At 44.8% G+C, this 12,646-nt stretch overlaps 1 protein-coding gene across 1 annotated transcript in view; it reads right to left on the bottom strand.

The window, feature by feature from the left end:
* The window catches only part of LOC143301571 (tetraspanin-7-like), a 29,709-nt gene extending 17,679 nt beyond the window's left edge, over positions 1 to 12,030 (bottom strand). The window contains exons 1-2 of the mRNA XM_076615953.1: positions 11,965 to 12,030; positions 10,377 to 10,391 (exon numbers count right to left, since the gene is read on the bottom strand). Coding sequence (XP_076472068.1) covers positions 10,377 to 10,391; positions 11,965 to 12,030 — 81 coding nt within the window. The remainder of the gene's footprint in view (positions 1 to 10,376; positions 10,392 to 11,964) is intronic.
* Positions 12,031 to 12,646: the final 616 nt, after the last annotated feature.

Raw genomic sequence — 12,646 nt, 5'->3', positions numbered from 1 at the left:
ATTCTATTCTGTAATCAATTTCTAGGCTGGATAGTAAGGACAGCAGATACCTCCTCGATCTGCCGTTCAGGTGGTCATAGTCGAACACGATCTGACAATCACACATATTGTGTGTTGAGACTTAATTCTTGCAGTGTTGTCAGGCAAACACGAGAGAGAGTGGGGACGTAACTTGGACAAGACGCTCCATACCATCATCAAAAAATTCCAGCCCAGATAGTCCTCCGGACTACAGTAGCTGCTTACCCTGCTGTCCTGATGGTCAAAGGCGGACGCGACTGACCATCAAAGATACACGTGTTGTGATAACTATGGTCATCAAAGCCCACACCCAGACCACTGGACGCCTGTCCACTGACGTGACCACAGGCGGCACGGCGCTGACCCGTCCTCTCCGTTGTCCAACACGGTCAGTGGACGGGTGTCGTCCCGTTTCGCCTTTCACCTATTCCCGTTCTGCCTATTCCTGTTTCGCCTATTCCCGTTTGACATGTTCCTGTTACACCTATCCCCGTTTTACCTATTCCTGTTTCGCCTATTCCCGTTTGACATATTCCTGTTTCACCTATTCCCGTTTTACCTTTTCTTGTTTTACCTATTCCCGTTTCACCTATTCTTCTTTCAACTATTCCCGTTCCCCTATTCACGTTTCACCTATTCCCGTTTCACCTATTCCCGTTTCACCTATTTCCATTTCGACTATTCCTTTTTCATCTGTTCCCGTTCCCCCTGTTCCCGTTTCACCTGTCCCCATTTCGGCTATTCCCTTTTCACCTGTCCCCATTTCGGCTATTCCTTTTTCACCTGTTCCAGCTCCTCCCATTCGCTTTTCACCTGTACCCGTTCCGCCTATTCCCGTTTCACCTGTTCCCGTTTCGCCTATTCCCGTTTCACCTGTTCCCGTTTCGCCTATTCCCGGCTCTCCTATCACTAAGTTGGTGAAGCCGACTCGCCTATTCCCAGTGCACCTAACTACTCAGTTGTTACACGTGTGTGCGTCGCGCAAGTGAGTATGTGTGGATAAAATATTGTGGTATCTGCGTACAAAATAATATTTGTGTGCGTGTGTATGTTTGAGAGACAGACAGAGACAGACAGAGAGGCAGAAATGAGACAGAAACAGACAGATACAGAAGGAGAGAGAGAAAGAGAATACACGAATTAATTAATTAATTAATTAATTTCATTGAAGGTGGGAAGTGGAATAAGCAAGGACATGCTTTTTTTTTTTTTTTTTTTTTTTTTTTTTTTTAGTCCGGCCCTGATGGCAAAGAATTTAAACAAGCGAACAAAACAAGAGAGACAGACAGAACCGAGATGAGACAGAGACAGAACGACAGACAGACAGACAGAGAGAGAGACAGAACGAGACACAGACAGACAGACAGACAGAGACAGAACGAGACACAGACAGACAGAGCGAGACACAGACAGACAGACAGAGACAGAACGAGACACAGACAGAACGAGACACAGACAGACAGAGACAGAACGAGACACAGACAGACAGACAGAGACAGAACGACAGACAGACAGACACAGACAGACAGAGACAGAACGACAGACAGACAGACAGAGACAGAACGAGAGACAGACAGACAGAGAAAGAACGAGACACAGACAGACAGACAGAACGAGACAGAGGCAGACAGAGACAGAACGAGACACAGACAGACAGAACGAGACACAGACAGACAGACAGAACGAGACACAGACAGACAGACAGAACGAGACAGAGGCAGACAGAGACAGAACGAGACACAGACAGACAGAGAAAGAACGAGACACAGACAGACAGACAGAACGAGACAGAGGCAGACAGAGACAGAACGAGACACAGACAGACAGAGAAAGAACGAGACACAGACAGACAGACAGAACGAGACACAGACAGAGACAGAACGAGACACCGACAGACAGACAGAACGAGACACAGACAGACAGACAGAACGAGACATAGGCAGACAGAGACAGAACGAGACACAGACAGAGACAGAACGAGACACAGACAGACAGACAGAACGAGACAGAGGCAGACAGAGACAGAACGAGACACAGACAGACAGACAGAACGAGACAGAGGCAGACAGAGACAGAACGAGACACAGACAGAGAAAGAACGAGACACAGACAGACAGACAGAACGAGACACAGACAGACAGAGACAGAACGATACACAGACAGACAGAGAAAGAACGAGACACAGACAGACAGACAGAACGAGACAGAGGCAGACAGAGACAGAACGAGACACAGACAGACAGAACGAGACACAGACAGACAGACAGAACGAGACAGAGGCAGACAGAGACAGAACGAGACAGAGGCAGACAGACAGAACGAGACACAGACAGACAGACAGAAAGAGACACAGACAGACAGAGACAGAACGAGACACAGACAGACAGAACGAGACACAGACAGACAGACAGAAAGAGACACAGACAGACAGAGACAGAACGAGACACAGACAGACAGACAGAACGAGACAGAGGCAGACAGACAGAACGAGACAGAGGCAGACAGAGAAAGAACGAGACACAGACAGACAGAACGAGACACAGACAGACAGACAGAACGAGACACAGACAGACAGACAGAGACAGAACGAGACACAGACAGACAGAACGAGACACAGACAGACAGACAGAGACAGAACGAGACACAGACAGAGACAGAACGAGACACAGACAGACAGAGACAGAACGAGACAGAGACAGAACGAGAGACAGACAGACAGACAGAGACAGAACGAGACACAGACAGACAGACAGACAGAACGAGACACAGACAGACAGAGACAGAACGAGACACAGACAGACAGACATAGACAGAACGAGAGACAGACAGACAGACAGAGGCTGAGCAGGCTAAACCGAACTGGCAGGTCAAGTGTTAAACTCTCAAAAGAGGCCATCGAGAAAGGCAGCACAATTAAAATAGAAGGCAAAACGGAAACAAGACGAATCCAACAGAGACGCGGACACCACAGCGGTTGACCAGCCCTCTCCGCGTTACAGACGTACACAAGTTGAGTGGACACCACTTCTCAGAAAACCCAACGACCCAGGCTACACAGAAGGGTAGGAAGAGTTGGAGGCTATCTTCCAGATGGCCCACTGGGTGACGAGTGTTTGCCGAAGTCAAACCAACTCGGCTCCGTTAATCTAAGAGAGGGTGAGACTGGGGGAGGGGGGGTGTTGGTTCCTCTTTGAAGCGTTTTGAAGGATGTGTTCTTCCTTTTCGGCGTGAGTTTTGCTGATCAAAGGCCTACTTTGGTGACTCAGGAGGGAGGTGGGGGGTGGGGTGGGGGGTGACGGAGGCAGGGAGGTGGTGGGGGGGGGTGAGGGGGGATTGTCGGTGGGTATCTTTCGTCGGCCGGTGGAGAGGTAAATGATGATGATGATGATGATGATGATGATAGGGGTATTTGTATTTGCATTTCTTTTTATCACAACAGATTTCTCTGTGTGAAAATTCGGGCTGCTCTCCCCAGGGAGAGCGCGTCGCTTCACTGACAGCGCCACCCAGTTTTGTTTGTTTTTTTGGTTTTGTTTTTTCCTGCGTGCAGTTTTATTTGTTTTTCCTATGGCAGTGGATTTTTCTGCAGAATTTTGCCAGGAACAACTCTTTTGTTGCCGTGGGTTCTTTTACGTGCGCTAAGTGCATGCTGCACACGGGACCTGGGTTTATCGTCTCATCCGAATGACTAGCGTCCAGACCACCACTCAAGGTGTAGTGGAGGGGGAGAAAATATCGGAGGCTGAGCCGTGAATCGAACCAGCGCGCTCAGATTCTCTCGCTTCCTAGGCGGACGCGTTACCTCTAGGCCATCAGTCCACAGTAGTAGTGGTGGTCGTTATTAATTATGGTGATAACAACGATAATGACGATGCCTGGTAGTAGTAGGAGGAGTGAGGAGTGGGGGTGGGAGGCAAATATAACAACAACAATAGTGATCTTCTTCTCCTTCTTCTTCTTCTTCGTTCGTGGGCTGCAACTCCCACGTTCACTCGCATGTACACGAGTGGGCTTTTACGTGCATGACCGTTTTTACCCCGCCATGTAGGCAGTCATACTCCGCTTTCAGGGGGTGTGCATGCTGGGTATGTTCTTGCTTCCGTAACCCACCGAACGCTGACATGGATTACAGGATCTTTAACGTGCGTATTTGATCTTCTGCATGCGTTTACACACGAAGGGGGTTCAGGCACTAGCAGGTCTGCACATATGTTGACCTTGGAGATAGTAAAATCTCCACCCACCAGGCGCCGTCACCGTGATTCGAACCCAGGTCCCTCAGATTGAAAGTCCAACGCTTTAACCACTCGACTATTGCGCCCGTCCAACAATAGTGATAATGATGATGATGATAATTGTGCTTGTGACCCCTCCACCCCTCCCCAGAGATTAATGGCGTGATTTCTATGGATGCTAACTCCACTGCGCATAGAGACAGACAGACAGACAGAGACAGAGAGCCAGAGACAGACAGAGGCACAGAGAGGGAGAGAGATACAGACAGACAGACAGACAGAGGCAGACACTGAGATAGAGAGAGAGAGGGGGGGGGGGGGGGAGACAGACAGACATAGGCAGACAGAGAGGGGAAAAAAGGAGAGAGAGAGAGAGGAGAGAGAGACAGACACGGGCAGACAGGGGGGGAAAGGAGAGAGAGAGATAGAGTGAGAGAGAGAGGGGAGAGAGACAGACAGAAAGACACAGGCAGACAGAGAGGGGAAAAAGGATAGAGAGAGAGAGAGAGATAGAGTGAGAGAGAGAGGGGAGAGAGACAGACAGAAAGACACAGGCAGACAGAGAGGGGGGAAAAGGAGAGAGAGTGAGAGAGAGATAGGAGAGACAGACAGACACAGGCAGACAGAGAGGGGAAAAAGGATAGAGAGAGAGGAGAGAGACAGACAGACACAGGCAGACAGAGGGGAAAGGAGAGAGAGAGAGAGATAGAGGAGGGAGACAGACAGAGGGGAAAAAAGGAGAGAGAGAGATGGGAGACAGAGAGAGGGGGAAAAAGGAGAGAGACAGAGATAGAGGAGGGAGACAGAGAGGGAAAAAAAGGAGAGAGAGAGAGAGACAGAGATAGAGGAGGGAGACAGAGAGGGAAAAAAAGGAGAGAGAGAGAGAGACAGAGATAGAGAAGGGAGACAAGCAGAGAGGGGAAAAAAGGAGAGAGAGAGACACAGATAGAGGAGGGAGACAGAGATGGAAAAAAAGGAGAGAGAGAGACAGAGATAGAGGAGGGAGACAGAGAGGGAAAAAAAGGAGAGAGTGAGATAGAGAGAAAGAGAGAGAGGAGAGGGAGACAGAGAGGGAAAAGAAAGGAGAGAGAGAGAGTGAGATAGAGAGAGAGAGGAGAGGGAGGCAGACAGAGAGGGGGAAAAAGGAGACAGAGAAACAGAGAGAGAGAATAATGGCCTGGTTCCCATGGGCGCCAAAATCCCCCTTTTCTCCCATCTCCATTCTCCCGCTTCTCACCTCAAAATAAGAATAAACGTTGGTAGACCTACAGCTGGAATCAAATGGAAACAGTACTACGAAACAAAAAACTTCAATGCTGCCTCTCTTACTGCTTCCTTCTCTGCCCTAATTCCCCTCTCCTTCTTCTCCTCATTCTTCTTCTCCTCCTCATTCTTCTCCTCCTCCTCCTCCTCCTCCTTCTTCTTCTTCTTCTTCTCCCATTCCTCCTCTTCCTCCTCCTTCTTCGTCTTCTTCTTCTCCTCCTTTTCTTCTTCTTCTCCTCCTCCTCCTTCTTCTTCTTCTCCTCCTCCTCCTCCTTTTTCTTCTACTTTTTCTTCTCCCACTCTTCCTCTTCCTCCTTCTCCTCCTCCTCCTCCTTCTTCTTCTTCTTTTCCTCCTCCTTCTCCTTCTTCTTATCCTTCTTCTTCTTCTTCTCCCACTCTTCCTCCCCCTCCTTCTTCTCCTCCTCCTCCTCCTCCTTCTTCTTCTCCTCCTCCTCCTCCTCCTTCTCCTTCTTCTTCTTCTTCTTCTTCTTCCACTCCTCCTCCTCCTCCTCCTCTTCCTTCTTCTTCTTCTTCTTCTTCTCCCACTCCTCCTTCTCCTCCTCCTCCTCCTCCTTTTTATTCTACTTCTTCTTCTCCCACTCCTCCTCTTCATCCTTCTCCTCCTGCTCCTTCCCCTCCTCCTCCTTCTTCTTCTTCTTCTTCTCCTCCTCCTTCTCCTTCTTCTTCTCCCCCTCCTCCTCCCCCTCCTTCTTCTCCTCCTCTTCTCCCTCCTTCTTCTTCTCCCACTCCTCCTCCTCCATCTCCTTCTTCTGCTCCTCATTTCTTTCTTTATCCATCTCTTCTTCATCCTCCTGTTCTTCCTCTTTCTTCTCCCTCCTCCTCTCTTTTTCTCTCTGCTTTTTTTTTTATTTTATTTTATAATTAACCATCGTAATTAGAGAGAATCGAACCAGCTGTTTCTCGTGCCAGTGCTATCAGAAAATCCCTGCGTTCAAACTGTTTCAAGGTTGTCTTACAAAAACCAAGATGCTGAATATAACCACAACATCAAAACATGGAACACGATCTCGTGCAGGTTTGTCTCCTCCCTCCAAACTGCCCCCCTTCTCCCCATATCCCCCCCCCTTTTTTTTTTTTTTTTTTTTAATGAAAAGGTACCTACCACCACTTTTTTGGCCCTCAACGGGATTGAATTCATAGCCAACCGCGCACGAGCAAGATGTCTACTTTGGCAAACTTGTCGTGTCCGAGAGAGTGTGTTAAAGACAAACACACGCCAACATTGAGCCATTTGGACTGGTGTGAGACACACAAACTTGGGAGTGAATGTGTTCCTTCTCCCTCTCTCTGTCTCTGTCTCTCTGTCTCTGTCTGTCTGTCTCTCTCTCTCTATCTCTGATAACAGCTACAGGTAGCCATTGTAGGCTCACCAAAACTACAAACGTGCCACTTAACGAACATAACATTATAGTCACGACTGTGAGTTAATTCTGGTTGTGCCAGTTCAGTTTGAGTTTGAATTCTGTTCCTGTTTTTGTTTCAAGGAAGCGTCAAAGCGTACGGACGGATCCATATGCGCTACACTGCGTCTGCTGTAAGACCTTAATAATCAGGAGGAGGAACAGAGAGCAATGCAAACCGTCATACCGTTTGTTGTGTTGGTTCTGTTTGGGGTTTGTGTGTGTGTGTGTGTGTGTGTGTGTGTGTGTGTGTGTGTGTGTGTGTGTGTGTTTTAACCCCTAATAAGCATCGATGACAAATCATCGTAGCGAGTGTGAAAGGGACAAATTTTACCACTAAGTTTTTGTTTTTTGTTTTTTTTCCAGTTCCCATTATGACAGAAACGTCAAAGGATGGGGTATTATTGACGCTTTAAAGTTTGATTTGATAACAAAATGGACGTCAACCCATTTGAAGCCACGATGGTTTGAAAAGCAATAGGAAAATCTGTTATTGAAAGTAGTCATAACTACTCATACTCTGGATTGTATGCCAACTGAAACTCGTGAAATATACAAACTTAATTTAAGTGGTATGGCGGTAGACAAAGTAACTGTAAAAACAACAAAAATCGATATAATACAAAATATTTCTATGTTCCTATATATGGGTCGTGCATGTTAACGATAAGTGTAGTATAGCGCTATCGTAGACCTATATAATTATAGTTATTGTCAGCAATGAAATTACTTTTATTTTATTGACACCGACTCGTTTTTCTGTCATTACGTCATAAATGTTGCGTGATTTTCTGAATTGTCGTCATGTTATGACTTCGGAGGGTGATTTGTGTGCTGGGTTTTTGGGTTGAGGCCTTTCTGTGTGTTAGAAGTGTGGATGCTGTTCTTATTTTCCTTCAAATCATCACTTTTTTTTCTTTTTTCTTTTTATTCCATTGAACTACTGCATGTTCGTGGCATGTGTGTGTGTGTGTGTATGTGTGTGTGAGAAAGAGTGTGTGTCTGTGTGTCTGTCTGTTTCTCTGTGTGTGTGTGTGTGTGTGTGTCTGTCTGTCTGTCTGTGTCTGTTTCTCTCTCTCTCTTTGTATGTGTGTGTGTGACACACAGACACACACTCTCTCTCACACACACATACACACACACACATGCCACGAACATGCAGTAGTTCAATATACTTTCAGGAGCCCAAGCAGGATTTAGACTGTCCCATTCTACATTAGATCAAATGTTTGTTTTGAAATCACTTATTGATATTTTCTCCATGAAAAAGAAGAAACTTTACTGTGCTTTTGTTGATTTTAAAAAAGCCTTTGATTCAGTTTGGAGAAGTGGGTTATGGCAAAAACTTGTTCATGAAGGCGTGAATGGTAAAATTTTGCGTGTCATAATGAACATGCATGATAGAATTAAGTCATGTGTGTTTTTAAATGGTGAAAAATCTGATTTCTTTAGCATTTGTAAGGGTGTACGACAAGGAGAAAATCTCTCGCCTTTGCTTTTTTCTCTGTATCTCAATGATTTAGAGTTGTATTTGACTGAGCATAAGAGTCCATCTGTTGATCTTTTATTGAATGTTAACATTTCAGAGTTAGATAATTACATGCGATTATTTGTACTGTTGTATGCAGATGACACAATTTTACTTTCAGAGACGAAAGAAGGATTACAGCAGTCCCTCAATGTTTTTCACAAATATTGTTTAGAATGGAAACTAGTGGTCAATGTAAAGAAAACTAAAGTGATGATATTTAATTCTACAAACAAGCTAAAGCCTGTTTTTAAGTTTGGTGATGCATGTTTGGATGTTGTCGATTCTTTTAAATATCTTGGCATCGAATTTAGTAGAAACGGAACTTTTTATAAAGCTAAAAAAATGATTTATGAACAGGGCCAAAAAGCTATGTTTTCGTTACTTCAGTCAGCCAGAAATCAAGATTTACCTTTACATATCATTCTGGACATGTGTGTGTGTGTGTGTGTGTGTAAGTGTGTGTGCGTGTGTGAGTGTGTGTGTGTGTGTGTGTCAGTGAGTGTGTGTGTGTGTGTGTGTGTGTGTGAATGAGTGTGTGTGTGTGTGTGTGTGTGTGTGTGTGTGTGTGTGTGTGTGTGTGAATGAGTGTGTGTGTGTGTTTGTGTGTGTGTGTGTCAGTGAGTGAGTGTGTGTGTGTGTATGTGTGTGTTTGTGTGTGTGCCGCGGTGGGGCGAGGAAGGTCATTCTCTTCTTCTTTTTTTTTTTTAATTAAGTGACTAAAGATACACCAAAATAATCTATCACGAGCTCTAAGCCATGCTTGCAAGCAGTCCACCAATACCCTCACAAGCTGAAACTCCCACTCCCACGAACACTCCACTGCAAACGACAAACCCGCATTCTTCCCAATCCCACCCGAACCTCTAGAAGTACGTCCTCCATACGCACGCACCAGACACCAGAAAAGAGCGCATGTGAATCCCACTGCATATTCGTATGGACCTTCTCTTGCCCAGTACTGGCAGCATTTATTTCGGGTCAAAAGTCCTCGTGCTGAGGGTGATCGTTTGTTGATACACAAGACGGACGTTGAGGAAGCATGGGGGAGTAGTTTTTGCCGGGCAACGAAAACTTGTGAAAACAGAGACTATCTGTTGGGGGTGCCTATTGATAGCTTGTTGGCATGTCGGGCTATGCTACGACGTCTTCCGTTTTTATCTTTTCTTTTCTTTTCCTCTGAGAGAAGGAAGAGATGCTGTGAAATATTTTTGCTTACCATCTGGACATTGTTGGGGTGTTGTGTGTCCAGTGCTTGAATCTGTCATCGTATTGCCTGTTGTCGGTGTGAGCGAAGGCGTTTTGTCAAATATACTATCCATGGACATAGACTACTGCACTCTTGTCGAACGGGGGGAGGTCTACGACCTGGATTTTTTTGTTTGTTTGTTTGTTTTTAAAAACGAATCTATGTGACTGCAGAAGTCAAAAAGTAGTCAACAGTGTTTTTGCTGTTGTTGTTAATGTTGTTGTTGTTTTGACAACTGTGATAGGTCAGTATGATTTAATTTAACCCTTTCACCGCCAGTCAATTTAGAGTATAAAATTCCCCTGTGGTATTAACACAGAAAAGACAGTGGCTAGGAATAGCTGGGGATTCCCCCTGCGATGTACAGAAAATATGGCCTATCCTACCACCGAACATTAAGAGCAGTAGGTTCATGGATAACAGACCAAAGAATGGTCACCTTTCAGTGACATGGGTCCTCTACCACGCCTGTGCATAAATGCGAGCTTGGCGGTGAAAGGGTTAAACGGGCGTTGACATAACCTAAAGCTTTTAACCCGGAAGAAGACAGATAAAAATGACACGTCAAGAAGAACGTGACTGATAACAGCTGAAAACGAAACTGAAAAGTGATAATGATGGCGATGACAATGATCCATATTATCATGATGCACACTGACGAAGAGGATGACACACTGAAACAAAAACGTCACCAGGTGCTAAAAAGCACATTTCATGATAGTATAGATGATAAAAGACGACCATTGCGACAATCCCTTTATCATTAACCCTTTCACCGCCAAGCTCGCATTTATGCACAGGCGTGGTAGAGGACCCATGTCACTGAAAGGTGACCATTCATTGGTCTGTTATCCATGAACCTACTGCTCTTAATGTTCGGTGGTAGGAGAGGCCATATTTTCTGTACATTGCAGTGGGAATCCCCAGCTATTCTTAGTCACTGTCTTTTCTGTGTTTATACCACAAGGGAATTTTGTAGTCTAAATTGACTGGTGGTGAAAGGGTTAATGACACAAAATCAATAACGATGACGATACAGACGAAAACATAACTGTGGAAAAATAAAGAGAATAAACCAAACAAGCGGGGAGAGGAAGGAAGGAAGGAAACGTCAAGAAAAAAAAGAAGAGAAGAGTGATAACAGAAACTAAGAAACTAACGAAGAAAGAAAAGAATGAATGAATGATTGAATGAATGCGTTTTCCTTGATGACGGAAGTGGAATTAGCAACAACAAGGAAAAAAAAACTTTAAAAATTTTTTTTTTTTTTTTACATCCAACCCTGGGGAAAAAGAAAAAAGAAAACAAACCATATTAGCATAATTACAACAAAGACGAAGAAATAGAAAGAAAGATAAAAAAAATAAATAAATAAATAGATAAGTACAAAGAGAAACCAAAATCAACGATAACCAACGAATGCCAAACACAGAAGTTCACTTTCACAAGGAGACATCACTGCGTTGGGACAAATCCATATACGCTACACCGCTGACATCTGCTAAGCAGATGCCTGACCAGCAGCGTAACCCAACACGCTTAGGCCGTTAGGGGGAGAAAAAACACACAATAGAATGAAGTATAATAAAACACATAAACAAAACAAACGGGTAAGTTATCAAATTAATGAATATATGAATAAAAACAAAACCAAGAAGAAAAAAAACAGATATAAGATAACAGTAACTAAACAAACAGATAAAGAATGATGTGAATAACAATAACGATAATATTGAAAAATGAATAAACACCGACGGGCGCAATAGCCGAGTGGTTAAAGCGTTGGACTGTCAATCTGAGGGTCCCGGGTTCGAATCACGGTGACGGCGCCTGGTGGGTGAAGGGTGGAGATTTTTACGATCTCCCAGGTCAACATATGTGCAGACCTGCTAGTGCCTGAACCCCCTTCGTGTGTATATGCAAGCAGAAGATCAAATACGCACGTTAAAGATCCTGTAACCCATGTCAGCGTTCGGTGGGTTATGGAAACAAGAAAATACCCAGCATGCACACCCCCGAAAACGGAGTATGGCTGCCTACATGGCGGGGTAAAAACGGTCATACACGTAAAAGCCCACTCGTGTGCATACGAGTGAACGCAGAAGAAGAAGAAGAAGAAGAAACACCAAAAAAAAAAAAAAGATATAGGATAACAGTAACTAAACAAACAGATAAAGAATGATGTGAATAACAATAACGATAGTATCGAAAAATGAATAAACACCAAAAATAAGAGCTGAAACTGACCCAAAAGAAAGCGTTGTAGGTGACGACTGCGCGCCGCAGACAGCTATGGTCCACTTTTCCCAGCATTTTTCCCTCACAAACCAGTCACCCAGACTGTGTTACCAAGGAAACCAGGTCAACCAGTTCGTCCGTCTGTGCGCCTGTTTTACACCCACTGTGTGTGTGTGTGTGTGTGTGTGTGTGTGTGTGTGTGTGTGTGTGCTAGACTGGTTGTGGTTGTCGGTTCCTTTCTATACTGTGTCTGGCATTAGTGGTGAGGTTTCTTCACGACTGTGGCTTCATGGAGAGTTGTGCTTGGGGAGACGCTGTGAAATAATAAATACAAATTAAAAAAAACAACAACTGGAAAAGTGTGTGTGTGTGTGCGTGCGCATGCGTGCGTGTGTGTGTGTGTGTGTGTGCGTGCGTGTGTGTGTGCGTGTGTGTGTGTGTGTGTTCGTTCGTTCTTTTGCTCAACGTCTATCGACATTTGTGATTTTAGACGGAAATCCATCATCTCCCCCACCCCACCCATGCCTTAAATCATCACTACTTTCCCTGTATAAACGAAATAAAATAAACTAACTAGTCAACCAGTAGAATTACAACAAGGAGCTATTAACTGGGCTCCAAATTAAACTGAACTATTTCAAACACATGTTGATTATCATATAAGACATTTCTAATGGAAGCAGATGGAACT

The sequence above is a fragment of the Babylonia areolata genome, chromosome 27 (assembly GCF_041734735.1).
Source record: "Babylonia areolata isolate BAREFJ2019XMU chromosome 27, ASM4173473v1, whole genome shotgun sequence".
Taxonomy (NCBI): domain Eukaryota; kingdom Metazoa; phylum Mollusca; class Gastropoda; order Neogastropoda; family Buccinidae; genus Babylonia; species Babylonia areolata.
The sequence above is the reverse complement of the archived record's forward strand: the minus strand, read 5'-3'. Positions and strand labels throughout refer to the sequence as shown.